At 41.1% G+C, this 20,368-nt stretch overlaps 1 protein-coding gene across 3 annotated transcripts in view; it reads right to left on the bottom strand.

Annotated features, from left to right (window-relative positions):
• The window catches only part of LOC144680517 (structural maintenance of chromosomes protein 6-like), an 88,624-nt gene that overhangs the window by 11,687 nt on the left and 56,569 nt on the right, over nt 1–20,368 (bottom strand). For all 3 annotated transcript variants that reach the window (XM_078541580.1, XM_078541581.1, XM_078541582.1), the window contains 8 exons: nt 13,655–13,815; nt 12,613–12,748; nt 12,432–12,512; nt 12,055–12,225; nt 11,823–11,960; nt 9,597–9,742; nt 6,604–6,729; nt 1,045–1,150 (listed from right to left, as the gene is read on the bottom strand). In XM_078541580.1, coding sequence (XP_078397706.1) covers nt 1,045–1,150; nt 6,604–6,729; nt 9,597–9,742; nt 11,823–11,960; nt 12,055–12,225; nt 12,432–12,512; nt 12,613–12,748; nt 13,655–13,815 — 1,065 coding nt within the window. The remainder of the gene's footprint in view (nt 1–1,044; nt 1,151–6,603; nt 6,730–9,596; nt 9,743–11,822; nt 11,961–12,054; nt 12,226–12,431; nt 12,513–12,612; nt 12,749–13,654; nt 13,816–20,368) is intronic.

Here is a 20,368-nt window from a genome sequence, read left to right as displayed (position 1 = left end):
TTGATTTTACTTTTACGGCTCAAGCATAAAGGGTTACAGCTGATGCTTCACAAAGTTCCTAACAAAATATGTGGGGACAAAATTTACTACTGCTTGAATCATTAATGGAGATTGTCATATTAATAAAGAACAACAGAACTTTGCTTTTATTAATAGAGCCACTTCATTTAAATCAGAAGTTAATCTTCACCAGCAGGAAGAATAGTGAAAGCAGGTACTTGCATTTATGTAACACCTTTCATGTCCTAAGGACACCTCAAAGCGCTTCAAAGCCAATGAAGCATTTTTAAAATGTAGTCACTGTTTTAACAGCAAGCAATTTGCACATAAGGTCCCACCAATCGCAGTGGGATAAAATGAATAGTTCACCTATTTTAGTGCTGTTGATTGAGGGATCAATATAGGCCAGGACAGGAAAAAAGCCTCTGCACTTCTTTTGGTACCATGGAATATTTCACACGCACTTACAGCACAGTCTTAGTACTGTACTGAAGTGTCAGCCTAGATTGTGTTTACGGATTGGAGCTTGAGCATACACTTGTTGCCTCATGTAAACTTTCATCACTGAGTTAAGGTGGTGCCAGTGAAGCCAAATTCACATGGCCACTATGGCCTCCATTCTTCTGTTATATTGTTTGCTCTTTAAGCATTTTCAGTGAACTCTTCCATCAGAAGAGTGATGGACAACTCCCTTACATGGTGCTAACACTATTGACACACAAATCTCAGTCATCTTTGCCACAGATCCGTGAAACCTATTTTCTGCACAAGAGTAAATAATAAAATTTAATTCAAGATTTTTTTGATGGCGATTCAGTGCTCCATTCTTCCAGCTTTCTAATTATAAGCTCACAATTTAATCGCAGTGTTGTCCAATGTTTGTTCATCCCTTGATAAAAATCCTGAAGGATTTTGCAAAGCTAAAAACGAACTGTAACCTTCAATATTTCTGAACACTGCATTTCTGCTTTTGCTCTGGATTTGTGGAGTTAGCTCCTTCATATTTGTTTAAAAAAGCCACAGAATAAGTTTTAAATAACTCACTGCAATTGAAAGTGTTGCACTCTTATGGTCGAAGCTCATTTTCCCATGGTAACCTCGCTGGGAAAGCATAGAATCAAAATAATACTTGCAGCGAAGAGAAATGTATCTATTTAATTCAAGCACAAATTGAAAATAAATGTTACTGACATTTCCATCATAGAGCAGACACAAAACACATGCAGCCCTTCAATCCTTTAAGGAGCACATTAACTGATTGCTAGAATTAGTTAAAAGTTTCAAAATATGATGGTATCAGGATTTTGCAGGAGCCATCACCATACTACCACAAGGCATTCATCTCTGGATTCTGTCATTTTCTCCACCCTCTTAGTTTCAGCAAGCAATCGCCTTTAGGAGCTGCGACAGGGACGTGGGAAATGAAAAATCAAGCCAAAAGGAACCGTAGATACAATAAATGAAAACATGAGCCTATAATATTGTATACAGTCTATGAGACAGGCAATTAAAAAAAAGCTAATACAGAAATATATCAGGAATACATTTAATAAATGTGCCAAGTGGATTATTTTTAAGTAATCTAGTGTAGTACATGATTTTCTAAAGTCATATCATTTCATATTTTTACATCTCATGTGAATATGTGCACATGAGCATAACAAAAGCAAAGCAATTGTCTTGTTTTTCCCCCTTGCAATTCAGTGAAGTTGTTGCAGAATTAATTTGATAGTAATTTCTTCAATTGTCACAGTAAGTAGACCACTTTAACTCACGAATCATGCTTGCTGCATTATTTCAAATATTATTCAGCCTTTTGTGGCAGTTAAATGAACGGAGCTGAACCACTTGATTCAAGTACAAATACAATGTTTAGATGTGTGTCTGAAACAGCTTTTCAACATTATCATGCATTTATATAGCAGCTTTAAATGTAGGAAAATGTCCCAAGGCATTTTGTAGAGACATAGTCAAAAGTTTAACATTAAGTCATGGGTGATAATTAGGAGGGATGACCAAAGGTTTGGTCAGGGCTGGGTTTTAAGGTATCTGAAAGGAAAATAGGATGCTGGAGGCGTTTGGGAGGGAGTTCCAGAGTATGCGGCCTAACTGGGTGGGGAGCAATGGTGAGGGGCAGAGGATGCGCTAGAGAGCAAAGGAACAGATAATCCAGAGACAGGTAGTTGCAGAACTGGAGGAAATTATAGAAAAGAGAGGCGCAATACCATAAATACAAGGATGATAAATTCTAAATTTGAGATATTGGGGGTGCTGGGAAGAATCTAAGTCAGCAAAACAAGTAATAGCAGGCAAGTTGGACTCATGAGCGATAGAATTCAGGCTACAGAGATAGGTGTAGGTTGGAAACTGGGCAGGAGAGCATTTCATTAATCTAGTCTAGAAGTGACAAAGATATGGAAAAGGATTTCAGGTGCACTGAGGCAGCAAAGAGATAGGTAATGTTTATAGATGGAACTAGGCAGCATTTGAAATGCAAAGAATATGAAATTTGATATGCAGTTCAAGGTAAAATACATCAAGTTTTTAAGCAGTCTGCATTAATCTGAGATAGTGGCTGGGGTGGGGACTTGAGTTGGTATCAAGCATGTAGAGTTGATGGCAGAGGCTGAGGATGACAGCTTTGATCTTCCAAAACTTAGCTGGGAGAAATTGCAGCTCATCCAAGACTGATGCTTGACAAGTTGTCTGGCAGCAAAGACAGTGGAAGTGATGGGTAGCAGAAGGTGATGGATGCTTTAATCAAAAGTTTGTAGATGGGGGAGAAAGCCATTAAAAGAAAAAAAATGAGATTCTGGGTTTTACATACATTAGTAATGAATACAAAAGTAAAGAGCAAATGTGGACAAAGCAATAGTTAGGCCAGTCATATACTGCATATATTTCTAGGCACTGCCTTACAGAAAGGATACTCGAGACAGAACATATGCAGTGCATCATGGGGATGGTGTCAAAGCTTGGATATTATAGTTATAATAGACTTGAAAAATTAGACTATTAATCAGTGACCGGAGATCTGCTTTCAACATGCAGAATGCTAGAAACAGTGGGTCAGTCCTATACAGTCCTACTTGTATCACATCTTCCCAGACCTTGTAAACACTATTAAACGTTAATTGAGAATCCATCTCATGAATAAACTGGTTCAATACATTTCATACGAAAACACAAGAACATGTTTTTGAAGAATGCTCTAATGTGGGATTAAAAGGATTCATAAATAAAAACACACTTTGAAGAATGAGGTGTTTCACATGCTGTTGGGAACATGTGCTACCTGAAATGGAACTGATCAGAGCCACAAGTGTAGGCTGCAGGGCTGCACTAACATTATGAAATTTTGTTCAAATGTGATGAATGGGAAATTTCACAAAGCTTTATCCACGATGCTCCTGAGGGACAGAAGCAATAAATTTGACAGAGTCAGTAATAGAGATTGTTACACTTAGAATTGTAGGACAGTTACAGCAAAGGAGGAGGCTGTTCAGCCCTTATGTCTGTGCCAGTTCACTGCAAAAGCAACTCAACTAGTCCCACTTTCCTGCCTTTTCCCCCGTAGCCCTACAAATTTCTCTCTTCAGTGCTCACCCAATTCATTTTTGAAAATCAGGATTGAATCTTCCTCCACCACACTGAGGCAGTGCATTCCGGATCCTAAACACTCACCACACAAAAAACGTTTTCATCATTATGGTGATGGTTCCTTTGTGCGGTAACGATTGTGAAAATCCAACCAGTTGCAATGGCGGGTTTTCACACCACATTGTCCCCGTCCCGCCTCATTAATTACGTATCCTTGTGAAACCCACTGGATTGCTGGTGGGCGGCCTCCTGTTTGCCTGTCCCGATGTGACCTTACCACTTTCTCACTCCGGGCGCCATATTTAAACAGCCACAGTGCGCACAGTTTCAATGCTTGCAACCCAGGGCAGCTCCCTTGAAGAGGCCCCAAAACCTAAGAAGAGTGCTGCACCCAGGTTTAATAATGATGACTCACTTGAGCATCTGCTCAACGCCATGGAGGTCTGCCTTGATGTCTTCTACTCCCACTCTGGCTGCAGGGGGGTGCAGTAATATCATCAATCCAGCTTGGGAGATGGTGGCAGTGGTGGTCAGTGCAAATGTTGCCCAGAAGAGGTCAGCCATCCAGTGCAGAAAGAGGTTTAATGATCTCATCCGTTCTGCTACGGTAAGTCAACCACCTAATCACTCTCAACTCAAGGCCATCACACATCCACGGGGATCTTACTCACTGCCAGCTCAATGGGCAACACCACACTCACATCTTCATATGGACTCATCCCCTTTGATCTTGTCCTCATTACGCCCATGGCTCCACAAGCTTCTCACAAATGCCAGCCATCCTTCTCATCTGCCCTGCCATATATAATGCTCACACCCTTTCCATTGGTCTTTATGCAGGACAAGATCACACAATAAAAGGGAGAGGTCCCAGACTGGAGGCGATGTGCTGGAACTCAAGGTCCTCCATAATTTCGAGAAGAGCTATCGTGCAGGCGGGAGATGGCGTTGACTGTTCCTGGTGAGGTCGGCGGCAAGCACCACTTGAGGATCCTGCACCAGATCATCCCTCTGTCAACGCTACTGTGAGTGCATTGTGATGTGTGTTACTCGGATGCCAATGCACTGGTAATCTCCACTTTCTCTCCTAGGCACATCTGCCATGCACCTGGTGCCCTCAGGCAATCAGGACCCTGGCTCTAGCCCCAAGAGCACCTCTGATGAGGACCCTGAGGACAGCACAGTTGAAGGCCCGTCACAGTGCTCACCCACACCATCCAGCAGTGCAGAGACATACACCTCGGTGGGGCCTAGATCTAGAGCAGGCTCAGGATCACAATCTGGTCAGCACAGCACACAATCTGGTTCACAGCAGGCGGATGCAGAGGCATCTGAGGTCGGCGGCACTCGAAGGACTGTGGAGGCAATTCTGCTAAGTCCGAGTCCAATGACGAGCCTCCAGACTCGGTCCTAAATTAGTTCCTGGAGCTCTGCAACAAGGATGGAAACATTAGGAAGAGATTTCAACCGCAGTCCTCAAATTGCAATGAACGATGAGGGAGTCCCTCTGCATTCAGTCCGAGGTGATCGTGCTGTCATGCCAACACACTGGGGTCAACACTGGCAGGATGGCGGCCGCCATGGAGACCTTGGTCTAGGCCATTAGTCCTGCACTGCTGCGCGGGCTGAACTCCATTGATGAAGCTATTGTTGGCCTCCAACAGTGTCAATACGAGTGTGGTGCAGGACAGCTTGATCTCACAGGGGAGTTGGTGGTGTAGTGGTATTGTCACAGGACGAGTAATCCAGATACCCAGGGTATGCTCTGGGTTCAGAGGTTCGAATCCCACCACGGCAGATGGTGAAATTTGAATTCAATAATGATGACCATGAAACTATTGTTGATTGTCATAAAAACCCATCTGGTTCACTAATGCCCTTTGGGGCGGGGTGGGGAGAGAGAGAGGAGGAGAGAGAAGAGAACTGCCATCATCACCTGGTTTGGCCTACATGTGACACCAGACCCACAGTAATGTGGTTGACTCTTAAATGCCCTCTGAAATGACCTAGCAAGCCACTCAGTTCTCAAGGGCAACAATTAGGGATAGGCAATAAATGCTGGCCTAGCCAGTATCGCCCACATCCCACGAGTGAATAAAACCAAAGTTGCCCTTTCTCAAGGAGTCAGCCAGGGTCCCTCAGGCACCCATAGGGGAGAGCAGCTGCTAACCCTGGGGTGATCCACCCAGTTGACTCCAGGAATGTCAGATTTTTGGTAGCATTAGGGGATATATGACCAATGTGGGAAAATGGAGTTGACATACAGATCAACCATGACCTAACTGAACGATGGGACAAACTTGAGAAGCTGCAAGGCCTATTGTTCATATGCTCCCAAATACACATCAAGACAAGAAATCAATATGAAATACACAAAACAACTAAAGCACTTCAGCTCAGATACTCTACTTTCAGCATGACAAACCAAGCAGCGGAAAAAGAACTTCAACTGTTGAATATCTGAAATAAGAACAGCAACCATGGAAATACATAGCAGGTTTACAATGAAATATTAACTCATCGTTTCTCTGTACAAATGTTGACAGACCTGGAGTGTATTGCCAGAATGTTAAGACCAAATGCTGGAAAGGCTGAGTTTTAAATCCAATACAACTGAAACTAGTCTTTGTCAAATGTAGGTTGCTCAAATGTCCCATCAACTTACTTAACACCAGTCTTGTGCCCTGTACCTCTCTGAGCTTGTAGACCAAAATTAGTAAATACTGTTAAGTATAATCAGGTAACAAGCATCACACATAAGATCCAGTTTTTGTACTCAGTTTTTTCCAAGACCCAGGCCATCACTATGCACCAAAAAGATAATGAATTTGTGCAGAACTGCCAATTCAGACGAGGGAAACTACAGCATGACTGAGTAGAGCAAGTATAACTCTGCAGGCCTTACGGGACTAACGCAAGTGAAAAGGTATTTCATTAAGGAATGAAATGCACCAACAGTTATGACACTCAAAATAAATAGATCAAATTAAATGAATCTGTTACCTCCTAAATATTTTGTATGCTTTGTGCCTTTCCTCCATTATTTTATCAAGCAGCTGCATAAACTTCTTCAGGTTCTTGATCTGGCTTTTGACATTCTTATATGTTTCCAAAACATCAAAGTACTGCCTGATGGAAAAAAAATTAACGAAAAGTTGAATCAATGCAAGCAAAACATGAAGTCTCAAGAACACATGTTCATTTGAACAAGAGTTAGAACACACAAGCTTGTTCTCGGGTCTTATACAAATTGGAAATCAATCTATACAAGAGCATGTGATACATGTAAATTCATGAATGTACAAATTTGCCAAAATGCTCTCTTAAATAGAATAGACACTGCATCTTAAGATTCAAAACATCCATTGGTAAATATTTGTTAACATTAATTTTGGTTTTGCATCGTAGAAATGCTGGTGTTGATTTAATTTCATGACCTACTGCAAAAAATATTATTTTCCCACTGCAATTTTTCAATAATTTTCTGACTCTCAAGTCCCTAACAAATAAGCATGCAATCTGGCCCTCGGCTTTTGTTGACTGAATTCAGTGGAAACTGCCCACAATTTTCTCTTCGAAGATACTCAGCTCTTAACAAACCACTTCTCCCAGGAGGTTGCCACCAAGATCAAATTGGCATGCAATTCTATAATTTTTGCACTTATGTCCATAAATACTTGTATTGTCTGAAATACAACAGCCAATTTGCACACAGCAAGGTCTGACAAATAGCAATGAGATAATGGCCAGATAATCTGCTCTCACCGCTTGAGAAATTAGTATTGGTCAGGACACTGAAGGGAACTCCATTATTGTTCTTTGAACTGTGCCACAGAATCTTATGTCCACCTGAGAAGGGAGATGGAGCCTAGATTTAACGCCTCATCCAAAAACAACGCGTGCGAAAGTGCAGAATTCGCTCGGTATTGCAGTGAAGTGCCAAGTCTCTGGAATGGAACTTCAGACCATAACCTTCTGACATAGAGGCGCGAGTGTTATTAATGAGCCACAGCTGACACAACATCTAAAGGGTAAGCATCACCTTTAGATTGAGGGAAACAGATTTGGGGGGGTGGGGGGGGAAGGAGGTGGCAGAACATTGTACATATGAACAAGATATTTATCTCTATACCAATGTTTATGCTAAAGGCACCTTACAGCTTAATCATCTGCAAAAAATATAGAAATTGTAATGCTAATGTGTTCAACTATATCAATTTCATGGAGTATGTTCCATATAGAACTACAAAAGGAAACCAATGTCATCTAACATTCGCCAGGATATTTGAGATTCTGAGCTTATGCTATGTTGAAAAGTTACTTGACATAGCTGCCCAAGAATTTATACCTAGTGAGAAGGCACCTTGACAATGGGTGACAGAGGCTGAAAAACATTTTGAATTTGGAGGAATACTGGATGAGAATACAAATCTTTAGCTTTCTAACATTTAGAAAGTCAAACCAAGCAACATTAACCAAAAAAACAGGGTCTTTTGGAGGGTAATAGAAGAAAAATCAGGACCAATATATCCTTGAGATAAAAGCAAAATGCTGTGGATGCTGGAAATCTGAAACAAAAACAAAAATAGCTGGAAAAACTCAGCAGGTCTGACAGCATCTGCGGAGAGGAACACAATTGACGTTTCAAGTCCGTAGGACTCTTCATCAGAGCTAAGGAGATAGAGAAATGAGGTGAAATATAAGCTGGTAGAGAGGGGTGGGACAGTCAGAGCTGGATAGAGGGCCAGTGATAGGTGGGGGCAAAGAAGAGATTGCCAAAGATGTCATAGACAAAAGGACAAAGGGGTGTTGACGGTGGTGACATTATCTAAAGAATGTGCTAATGGGGACATTAAGGGTAGCAAGCAGGACAAGCAAGTGGCAGATGGCCCTAATGGGGGTGGGGTGGGGGGGAAGGGATCGAAATGGGCTAAAAGGCAGAGATAAAACAATAGGTCGAAATAAATTTTAAAAAATAGGTGGGAAAAGAAAAATATATTTTTTTAAATTATAATTGGAAAAAGGGGGATCGGAAAGGGGGTGGGGATGGAAGAGAGAGTTCACGACCTAAAGTTGTTGAACTCAATATTCAGTCCGGAAGGCTGTAAAGTGCCTAGTCGGAAGATGAGGTGCTGTTCCTCCAGTTTGCATTGAGCTTCACTGGAACAATGCAGCAGGCCAAGGACAGACATGTGGGCATGAGAGCAGGGTGGTGTGTTGAAATGGCAAGCGACAGGGAGATCTGGGTCATGCTTGCAGACAGACCAAAGGTGTTCAGCAAAGTGGTCACCTAGTCTGCGTTTGGTCTCTCCAATGTAGAGGAGACCACATTGGGAGCAGCGAATGCAGTAGGTTAAATTGAGGGAAGTGCAAGTGAAGCACTGCTTCACTTGAAAGGAGTGTTTGGGCCCTTGGACGGTGAGGAGGGGGGAAGTAAAGAGGCAGGTGTTGCACCTTCTGCGGTTGCATGGGAAGGTGCCGTGGGAGGGGGTTGAAGTGTAGGGGGTGACGGAGGAGTGGACCAGGGTGTTCCGGAGGGAATGATCCCTGCGGAAGCCGCTGGGGGGGTGAAGGAAAGATGTGTTTGGTAGTGGCATCATGCTGGAGTTGGCAGAAATGGCGGTGGATGATCCTTTGTACGCGGAGGCTGGTGGGGTGATAAGTGAGGACAAGGGGGATCCTATCATGGTTCTGGGAGGGAGAGGAAGGTGTGAGGGCGGGTGCGCGGGAGATGGGCATGTTCTATATACAATCTCCCAATCAACATAACTAAAAAATCTGGTATCTATCCCATTGTTCGTGGAATCCTGCTGTGTGCAAACTAAATTATAGTATTGGCTACACTGCAAAAGTAATTGACTGGCTAGTACGCATTTTCGGATATCCTGAGACCACAAGGGGCATCAAGAAATGAATGTTCTTTTCCTATTTGCAAGACTAAAAAAATAGCAATGGGATTGATTGTTTGTTATGCACATTACATATAGGGTAAGCACCTTGTAATTTCTTCTTTGTTCCCATGGCGTTCTTGTTCTGTGCTGATTCTCTCTCTTAGTCGATTGATCTCCACATCAATGCTTTTGGGAGTTCTAACAACCTCCAGTCGCTCTGCATAAATCTGCTTGGCTTTAGCAGTATTTTCCTAGGATAAACAAGAACATAAGGAGCCGAGAAAGGAAAATAGGGCACTTGGCACAACAATCTCATCCCAACTACCAATGTATTTCATGCAGCAGCACCATGTATAATTTCTGTTACCATATGTACGAGCATGCAAGATGGTAAATTTAAGTCTCTGTACAGCTGGCTCCAACAACGAAAGTCTAACATACAAGTTCGAACCATCCTAATTCCCTTGTCAGTTGAACAATTTCGGCAGAAGACGGCAAATGCAGCATCACATTATTAGCATATTCCATTCAACTAGTGTCCACTTGGTTGTGACATTTAAATGGTCAATAGAAGATCAAACAGAAATTTTTCAAATCACGAGGAGTTTTGATAGCAAATAGGGAAAGCTTATTTTCTCTGGTTAGGGAGGCCATGAAAGGGGGCTCAGTTCTGTTTTGAAACAGAGTTGTAAGAACATGAAATTATTTACTATAAGCTGAGGCAAAGACTACTGCTTTAAGTGAAAATTGGATAAATATTTGGAGCAGTGAATAATTCAAGACTATTGATACAAAGCAAGGCAGCAAGATTAGTTTTGGATTGCTGCAACAAAGAGCTGATGAGCCGAATGGCCTCCTTCTGTGCTCTTAACATCTATGGCAACTTGCCCTCCAGAGAGCTGTCTAGGCTCAGGCTCCATGCCTACTATGCTGGGCTATCGCCTATTCAACAACAGAACTCTAGACAGCACCATTTAAATATTTGAGTGTTAAGGGAGTCGTACATTCCAACCAGTGTTCTGAATGCTGGGGCTAAATCAGGTTGGAGTGTGCTGGTGAAACAATGCAGCCTCAAAGAATCAGGGCAAAGGTGACACAAACAGTTGAAATAAAAGAAAAAGCAGGATACTGAGAAAAGTATTTTTAAGTTTGTGGGACTCTGGATTACAACATACTTTTACACTAACTGAATGACTATTGTGGTACTGTATTAGCATATCATCTTTTCAATTATGCCCCAAGTTCCATATTCACAACAGTTAAACAAAACAATTGCAACAGCAGAATGCAGCATTAATCGCTGGAATTTTATCTGCTTTTTTGTTGAATGCCAGCAAATGCTCATGTTCTAAATCAACTGTACTAAAAAGCTATTAACGTTCATAAAAAACAGACATATGAATTACATTTTCAAGCATGTTGTAATTTTGTGGTTCAGGAGGCACAAACAGTCAACTGGAGCCGAGACCAGTATTCTGAAAGGATATGTGCTTGGTGCTGAAGGAAGGCCTTCTATTGAAATTGAATGTTTTGTGGCACCATCTCGATTTGCAAATGTGTCAAAACATTGTTTCAATGCAAATTACTTTCCAAAATTATTTTTAACAGTTCCTCCAACAGCTCAACAAGTTTGCATGAGTAGATGAGCCACACACACCAGGAAGGTGACAGTTTCAAACCCCAGTCTGAGTTTGTTGATCTCCACCAGCTCAGTAATAAGAATACTACAATATGCCTCAGAGTCCTTGGATAATGGATGGGCAAAATAATAAACAAACCCTGAATATTTAAATATATGATAAAGGCAGGGTCAGATTCAGCTGCAATGTGCTTTGTGGCAAATAACTGTGACTCTCAGACAAATATTACACGTGAATGTCTCTTACCCAATTACCAATAACCACAGCACTAACATAACTAATCCCTAGCATAAATTCTAGATCTTCAAGGAAGGAGGGAGAAGAGCAAAGGAACATTGGTGGGGTAAGGGAAACACTTTACTGGCTAATGATAATTACTTTATTCTCATCAAATTTCTAAGTGCTCTTTGAAAACTGAATTATCAAAATTATATCATTTAAAAACTTTATTGAAAAATAATCCAAAAATATTTTTCAGAAAAAAATTGAAAATATTCACCTGTAGTCAAACAATAGATAAAGTAGTCAAATAATTTGCCTATATAACAATAGTAACTGTGCTTAAAACAATTAAGGATATAAGTTAAAATTTTCCACATTAATATTTCTACAACGCTATGACTTTCCTTTATAAAGCTTATAATGATGCGTTATCAGATGATCACTGGTAGAAAGAAAAATTTGTATATACCTCCAAAACTTTTTCTTTACTTTCCAGGCTCTCTCTCAGTTTACCTATCCCATCCAAGTGTTCTTTTCTTTTCTCTTCATAATGTCTTTTATGATGTTTACACTTTCCAACTTCTGTGTCAATCTTATTTAGGTCATCCTATTATGAAGAAATGCAGGTCATTTTAAAGACGATAATGCAATTCTGAAACAAACTAAGAAAAGTTGGAAAACTTTACACAATCAATTTGCACCTTTATTGGATCAGCTCCTTCAGCTATTGAATTGATCTTTTCCTTTATCTCTTTATACTTTTGTTCAGCCTCATTCACTATCTTGCGGTGCTCATCCATATCCTTCCTTGCCAGCTCCAACTTATCCTTGCCAGATTCAATTCTGTGCCAGATATCCTGCACTTCTTCTTCCTAGTTTTTTTTTTAAGAAATGAGAAGTTGAGTCTACTAGAAAGGAATCAGTTATCATCCAAACTGGTATGAATGACTTATCTTCAAGCAATCACAAGTCACCAAAAAAATAACATGAAAAGAAAATTCAAAAGCCTATTTTGTGCACAATTTGAAATTGTAACGTAAGAGGTATGAACTAATTCAAAAAAGATGAAGGCACTCACCAGCGTGGAAATATCCACAGACTGGGGCTCGTCCACATTTTCCAAGTCTGTAATTTCTAGCTTTATCTTTGTCATATTTTCCTGAAGCAAAAAAAAAATTAAAAAGTATATGGGAAGGTTATTTTCCTTTTTATGTAAAAATACAGTAAAGCATGTTTCTTTCCCATTTTTAAATACAGACCTGGACTTTCCTCTTTTGCATTTGTTTCAATTTCATCTGAGATTCATTTATCTGAATTTCTTCTACTATTGACTGCAATCGTTGTTGAAAATGTGATATTTTCGCCATTTTATTGCTCACTTCCATTTCCAGCCGACTGTAATACAAAAAAAAGCATACTGACCAAAGTGCTTATATTGCTGGAAAACAAAAAGTACTTAATATACATTTCCTCGTTTAGTAATAATGCTTTTCTGAACTCGCACAAATGGGCAGGCACCCATTAAATAGCAGACCAGGGTGCAGATTTGTTCCTAATGGTGAATCTGCATAGTAGAATTGCATATTTAGTTGCACCAACTCCTTGCATTGATATTTACTGGACAACGTGCATACTTCATAGTCAACCGAAAGACTGAATAAACAACAGAATTCTAACTACTTAGCAATATTATATTCTTAAAGAATGGCATTATAAATGGATTGGAATTAACAGTCAGGGAACATACAGGAGTTATTATTCAACACTAATATGGCACTCGAGGATGTCATCATTTAAACTTTGTTGATTATGATCAGTTTTTCATAAAAAGGGCATAATTTAGTTCACAAGACAAACAAGATGAAATCTCAGCGGGGTGATATGCTGGCATTTTACTTCTCTGTAGTTTACAATTTGTAATGCTAGTATGCTGCACGACAACATTGCTAACTTCTTTATTCTTTAATGTTTTAGAAAAACTAGCATTACAAACTTTTCATCAATATCAGGTTATAGAACAACCTATTCAATTTAGTTTCTTCATTTGTTATGCCAACCTCTCTCAACCATTAGCACATTATCACCTAACGATTCAGAATCATACTTGAACATACACCAAGACAGAAGGGAAGACTGACAAGGAAGGGGGAAGAAAAGTGACAGGGTGTGGAGGGAGGAGGGGAAAAGGTGAAGCATGTACAGGACTGAACCCCCAGAATATCTTTAAAGACTTACTGCTCCAGCCTGCATTTTTTTGGTAAAGTTGCAATATTAAGATAGTTGATAGAGAAATTTACAAACCTGATTTCTGATTCCACATCACCACCCAAGTATCTTGCCCTGTCTGTTTCTGAAGAGTAATAGCGGTTGACAAAGACCTGGTCACCTGCTGCAGTAAAGGCTTCTCTACAGTTTACGGGTGGTTTTTGCTGTTGCATAATTTCACGAGCCCTGCTGTTGCTCTAGAAATGAAACGGCAAATACTTAGTTTCTTGCTAGAATTTGTTTACGGTTAAAGTGTTTGTTTGAGACAAATTCCAGTGCAGAGTTACTCAAGATATTACTCATTGTTCTATGAAGGGCAATTAAATAATCTGTTGGCTATATTACCCTTTGGCTACTGATAAAAATCACACAACGCAGCCATGTTTATGCAGTGAGTTAGCATTCTGCACACCGTATTGCAATTATAGAGACAAAATAGCAATGAACCAGGTTTCCGATTGCAATGAATCCAACTCTCACTAGACAATGAAATCAAAGCATGAAGTTAGAATATATAAACAGAAATCTGCCTCAAATTAAGTAAAATTATATTATAACATTTATTTTCTGGTACATTTCTACTTTTAACAAATGAATGTTTAGTTTAGAATTTTAAAAGTCTGGTACTGGCGGCAGGGAAATTCCCCAGACAAGATACAGAACCTGCTTCTGATTTTTGAAAACTCCCTAGATTCTAGAATGGTTTAAGCAGATTGGAAGTTAGTAAATGTAACACCACTATTCAAGAAAGAGGGGAAGAGAGAAAAAAGGGAACGGCAGGCCAGTTAACCTAATGTCAGTTGTCGGGAAAATGCAGCAATCTATTAAGGAAACCTTAGTAATGCACTTAGAAAATGATAGTATGATCAGACAAAGTAATATAGTTTTATAAAAGGGAAATCATGTTTCACAAATCTACTGAAACTTTGAGGGTGTAACTGGTAGGGTAGATAAAGGAGAACCAGTGGATGTAGTATACTTGGATTTCCAAAAGGTATTCAATTAGGTGTATTGACCTTTTTTTGCGATACAAGATAAGGGCTGATGGAATTGGGGGTAATATATTAACATGGATAAAAGGTTGGTTAACAGACAGGAAGCAATGAGTATAGATAAACAGGGTGTTTTCAAGTTGTCAGGCTGTGACTGGTGGAGTGTCACAAGGATTAATGCTGGGGCTTCAGCTATTTATAATCTATATTAATGACTTAAACGAAGAGACAGAAAGAGTAATGTATCTAGGATTGCTGATGAAACAAAGCTTGGGGGAGATGCAAGCTGAGATGAGGACACAAAGAGGCTGCAAAGAGATATAGATAGTTTAAGTGAGTGGGCAACACGGTGGCAGATGGAGTATAACGTAGGGAAGTGAGATCATTCAACATGGTAGTAATGGAAAAGCATAATATTTTTAATAGGCATGAAACTTGTAAATGTTGATGTTCAGAAGAACTTGGGTGTACTCATACAAGGAACACAAAAAATTAGCATGCAGGTACAGCAAGTAATTAGGAAGGCAAGTGGCATGTTGACCTTTATTGCAAGGGGATTGGAGTACGAGAGTAAGGAAACCTTGCTATAATTGTATAAGGCTTTGGTGAGACCACACCTAGAGTAGTGTGCAGCTTTGGTTTCCATACTTAAGGATATACTTGCATTGGAGGTGACACAGCAAAGATTCACTAGGTTCGTCCCAAGGATGAGAGGGTTGTCCTACGATGAGAACCCAAGTAAATTATATTTGTACTCTCAGAAGCTTAGAAGAGTGAAAGGTGATCTTATTGAAGTACACAGGATTCTGGAGGGATTCATAGGGTAGACACCGACAAGTTATTTCCCCTGGCTAGAGAATCTAGAACACAATCGCCGGATAAGCAGCCGAACATTTCGGGCTAAGATGAGCAATTTCTTCAAAAGGTTGTGTATTTTTGGAATTCTCTACCACAAAGGGCTGTGGATGCTCCATTGCTGAAAAGATTTAAGGCTGAAATAGACAGATATTTGGTATCTCCTGGAATCAAGGGATATGGGGAGCAGTGGGAAGTGGGGTTGAGGCTGAGGGTCAGCTATGATCATACTGAATGGTGGGGCAGGCTCAAGGGGCTATATTGTCTACTACTGCCCCTATTTCATAAGAATGCCTCCGGGGGTGAAAGGCTTCAGTTTCAACAACAGATTGGGGAAGCTGCGTCTGTTTTCTCCAAAGACAAGGTCGAGAGAGATTGAATCAGAGTGTTCAAAATCATGAAGAGCCTGGAGGGAGCAACAGGGAAAAACTATTCTCTTTTGTTATGATGTGGCAGGTGATATGTGCCAGGCGGACCAAATCCACAAGGGAAACTTGGCCACACTATCACAACGGTTTTGCAATTTGTATTTATTACAGGAAGATTTGTGCACTGAATTCAGAAGTAATGAGACAACTAACACCTTTAGAGATTTTGAAAATTAAATTAAAGCATTTATCAACAAAAGAAAAGAATTCAAACATATACATAAGATTACAATGATAGTATTATAACAAATTCCAAAAATTCCGAATTAACTTGACTCCCAACCACACACCCCCTTTACAGCAACAGTCCAAAATATATTTTAAATTCAAATAGGCAATCCTGCCAGGTTACTAAAACACCCACTTGACAGTGGAATTCCAAAGGCTTTTAACACAACTTTAGTTACTGGTGCAGCACTTCTTCAGAGTGGCTAAAGGTTTTTCCCAAGTCTGGTTCACACGGTGTATCTTTCCAGGTTTTACATGGCCACACCCCAAACAGTCTTCCATCCTTCGTTATATATGTTTCTCTTTCTTTAATGTGTAAAACCCCATTGTTCTACAATGTCTTTGGAAAGTTACTTTTCCCATAATATAAAAATCTTTCATGTTATCAATATGGCCTTTTCCTTTTAGGAAAAACAAACGTATTGCTTTGCCTCACTTGCCAGTTGTAAATATTGCACTATCTCATTGAAAATCAAAGAACCCCTTCACTTATCTAAAAACGCATATTTCCTTCACACGCTATATGTGGAACCCTCATCCTAGCTTCTTATCTCCACTTCAAAAGTTACACCTAACTGTTAATAATTTCAATCTTGTAGTCTAAGTGTTCTCTAGTCTAATTAAATAAGTCACACAGACAGAACCATCCACACTCACACCCATAAGCCTACAGCTCTGGAGGAAGAATTGGAAACCAGAGGGCACCAATTTAAGGTGATTGGCAAAAGAAGAAACAGCGACATGAGGAAAAACATTTCTTAAATCCAGGAGAGGTTAGCACCTGGAATGCACAGCCCAGAAGTGTGGTGGAGGCAGATTCAACCGTAGCTTTCAAAAGAGAGCTGCATAAATACCTAAAAAGAACAAAAATGCAGAGCTATGGGAAAAGGCAGGGGAATGGGGCTGGTTGAGTAGCTCTTAAAGAGAGCTGCCATGGACATGATGGGCTGAACGGCCTCCTTCAGTGCTGCAACCTTTCTATAATTCTACAGGCTGTGAATGTTGCCCCTCACAATCTTAGACATCTCCAACAGATCCCCTCTCAATTTTCGCTGCTCCAAGGAAAAACCCAGCCTATCCAATCTTTCCTCATAGCTCAGACCCTCCAGCTCAGGCAACATTCTGGTAAATTTCCTCTGCAGCCTCTCCAGTGCAATCACATCCTTCCTATAATGTGGTGACCAGAACTGCACACAGTACTCCAGTTGTGGCCTAACCAGCGTTTTATACAATTCCAGCATAACCTCCCTGCTCTTGTATTCTACGCCTCAGCTAATAAGGGCAAGTATCCCATATGCCTTCTTAACCACCTTATCTTTGTCACCCAACCCTAAGTGCCCTCGAGAAAATGGTGGCGAGTTGCCTTCTTGAACCACTGGCGTCCATGCAGTAAAGGTACACCCATGGTGCTGTTAGAGAGAGTGAGTTCCAGGATTTTCACTCAGTGACAGTGAAGGAACAGCACTTAGTTCCAAGTCAGGATGAACATATGAACAAGGAGGAGTAGGCCAATCAGCCCCTCAAGCCTGTTCTGCCATTTAATAAGATCATGGCTGATCTGATAGTAACCCGAAATCTGAATCCCACCCACCCCCGATAACCTATCATCTCCTTGCTTACCAAGAATCTATCAACCTCTGCCTTAAAAATATTCAAAGACACTGCTTCCACTATCTTCTACAGGAAGAGAGTTCCAAAGATTCACAACCCTGTAAGCAAAAAAATTTCAACTAATCTCTTTTAAATGGGCGACCCCTTATTTTTAAACAGTGACCCCTAGTTCTAGATTCTCCCACAAGAGGAAACATCCTTTCTGCATCCATCCTGTCATGACCCCTCAGGATCTTATATGTTTCATGTGCGTATGTGGCTTGGAGGTTTATTTGCAAGTGGTGGCATCCCCATGCAACTGCTGCCCTTATCCATCTAGATGGTAGAGGTCTCAGATTTGGAGGGTGTTTTCAGGAGGCTTGGTGAGTTCCTGCTGTGCATCTAGTAGAAGGTACACACTGCTACGAATATTGGTTGGTGGAGGGAGTGAATGTTTAAGGTGATATATTGGGGTGTCAATCAAGTGGGCTGCTTTGTTCTGGATGGTGTCAAACTTTGAGTGCTGTTGGAGCTGCACTCATCCAAGCAAGTGGAGAGTATTTCATCACACTCTTGACTTGTGACTTATAGATGGTAACAGGCTTGGAAAGTTAAGATGCATTTTATCCACCACAGAATTGCTAGCCTCTGACCTACTCTTATAGCCACAGTATTTATATGGTTGGTCCAGTTAAATCTCTGGTCAATGGTAACTCCTAAGGTGTTGATGATGGAAATTCAGCGATGGTAACACTGTTGAATGTCAAGGGGAGATGGTTAGATTATTTGTTGGAGATAATCATAGCCTGGCAAATGTTACTCGCCACTTATCAGCCCAAGCCCAAATGTTGCTCAGGTCTTGCTGCATGCAGGCACGGAATGTTTCAGTATCTGAAGTGTTGCAAACAGTACTAAACACTGCGCAATCATAAGCAAACATCCCCACATCTGACCTTAAGATGGAGGGAGGTCATTGAAGAAACAGCTAAAATGGCTAGGCCTAGACACTAACACGAGGAACTCCTGCAGCAATGTCCTGGGGCTGAGATGATTGGTCTCTAACAAATACAAGCATCTACCTTTGTGCTAGGTATGACTCCAAACAGTGGAGGGTTTTTCCACCAATTCCCATGGACTTCAATTTTGCTAGGAGGTGTCAGCTGTGGCTCAGTTCATAGCACCCTCGCCTTTGAATCAGAGGGTTGTGGGTTCATGTCCCACTCCCGGAAACCAAGAACTATGATTGTACTCGAAAGAAGTTGCAATCTGTGACTGTTGGTAACTCGAAAGAGTTTCCTTGATGTTACACTCTCTCAAATGCTGCCTCGATGTCAAGGGCAGTCTCTCGAACCTCACCTCCTGCATTCAGCTCTTTTCTTCATGTTTGTAATGAGATCAGGGGCCGAATGGTCCCAGCAGAACCCAAACTGTGCATTGGTGAGCAGGTTATTGCTGAGAGAGTGTCTCTTGATAGCACTGCTGACAACACCCTTCACCACTTTACTGATGATTTAGAGTAAACTGATTGGATAATTGGCCTGATTGGATTTGTGCTGCTTTTTGTAGTCAGGGTATATCTGGGCAATTTTCGACTTTGCTGGGTAGATACCAGTGTTGTATTTGCAGCAGAACAACTTGGTTAGAGATACAGCTAGTTCTGGAGCCCGAGTCTTCAGTATTACAGCCGGCATGTTGTCAGGACCCACAACCTTTGCTGTACCCAGTGCCTTCCGGCATTTCTTGACATCATGTGGAGTGAAATGAATTGCTGAAGACTGACAAGCGTGATATTGGGGACCTCAGGAGGTGGCCGAGATGGAACATTTCATCGGTACTTCTGGCCGAAAATGGTTGCAAATGCTTCAGCCTCGCATCTTGCACTGAAGTGCTGGAATCGAACAGCATTTTGGATGGCGATGGATGTGGAGCCTCTTCTTCCTCTTAGTTGTTTAGGGCAGGAAAAGGCAGAACTGCACAGTTTTGATCAGATCTGTTGGTTGTGGGATCGTTCGACTGTTTATCTTGCATTATTCTTATGTTGTCGTCAGGCTGGCACCTCATTTTTAAGCATGCCTGGTATTCAGCGCATTCTTCCCTGCACTCCTCATTGAGCCAGGATTAATCTCTCAGCTTGATGGTAGTGGTGAAATGAGGGAAACGTTGAGCCATGAGGCCATAGATTGTGGTTGAATACAATTCTGCTGTTACCGATGGCCCACCTCATGGATGTCCAGTTTGGAGCTGTTAGATTTGTTCTTTCTCTATCCCATCTGGCATGTTAGTAGTGACACACAACCTGATGGAGGGTGTCCTCAGTATGAAGATGGGAAACTTTGCCTCCACAAGAACTGTGCGGTGGTCACTATTACCATCATTGCCATGGACAGATGCAGCTCTGATGGCTAGGTGGTGAGGGTGAGGTCAAGTAGGTTTTTCTCCTGTTGGTCCTCTCACCACTTCCCACAAGCCCAGTCTGGCAACTATGTTCTTCAGGACTTGGTCACCTCAATCAGTAGTGGTGCAGCCTGAGTCACTCTTGGTGATGGACATTGAAGTCCTCCATCCAGAGTACATTCTGTGCCCTCAGTGATTCTTCCAAGTGGTGTTCAATATGGAGGAGTACTAATTCATCAGCTTTTCTTCAGCTGAGGGAGGGT

Source organism: Cetorhinus maximus, chromosome 5 (genome assembly GCF_964194155.1).
Source record: "Cetorhinus maximus chromosome 5, sCetMax3.hap1.1, whole genome shotgun sequence".
NCBI lineage: Eukaryota > Metazoa > Chordata > Chondrichthyes > Lamniformes > Cetorhinidae > Cetorhinus > Cetorhinus maximus.
The sequence above is the reverse complement of the archived record's forward strand: the minus strand, read 5'-3'. Positions and strand labels throughout refer to the sequence as shown.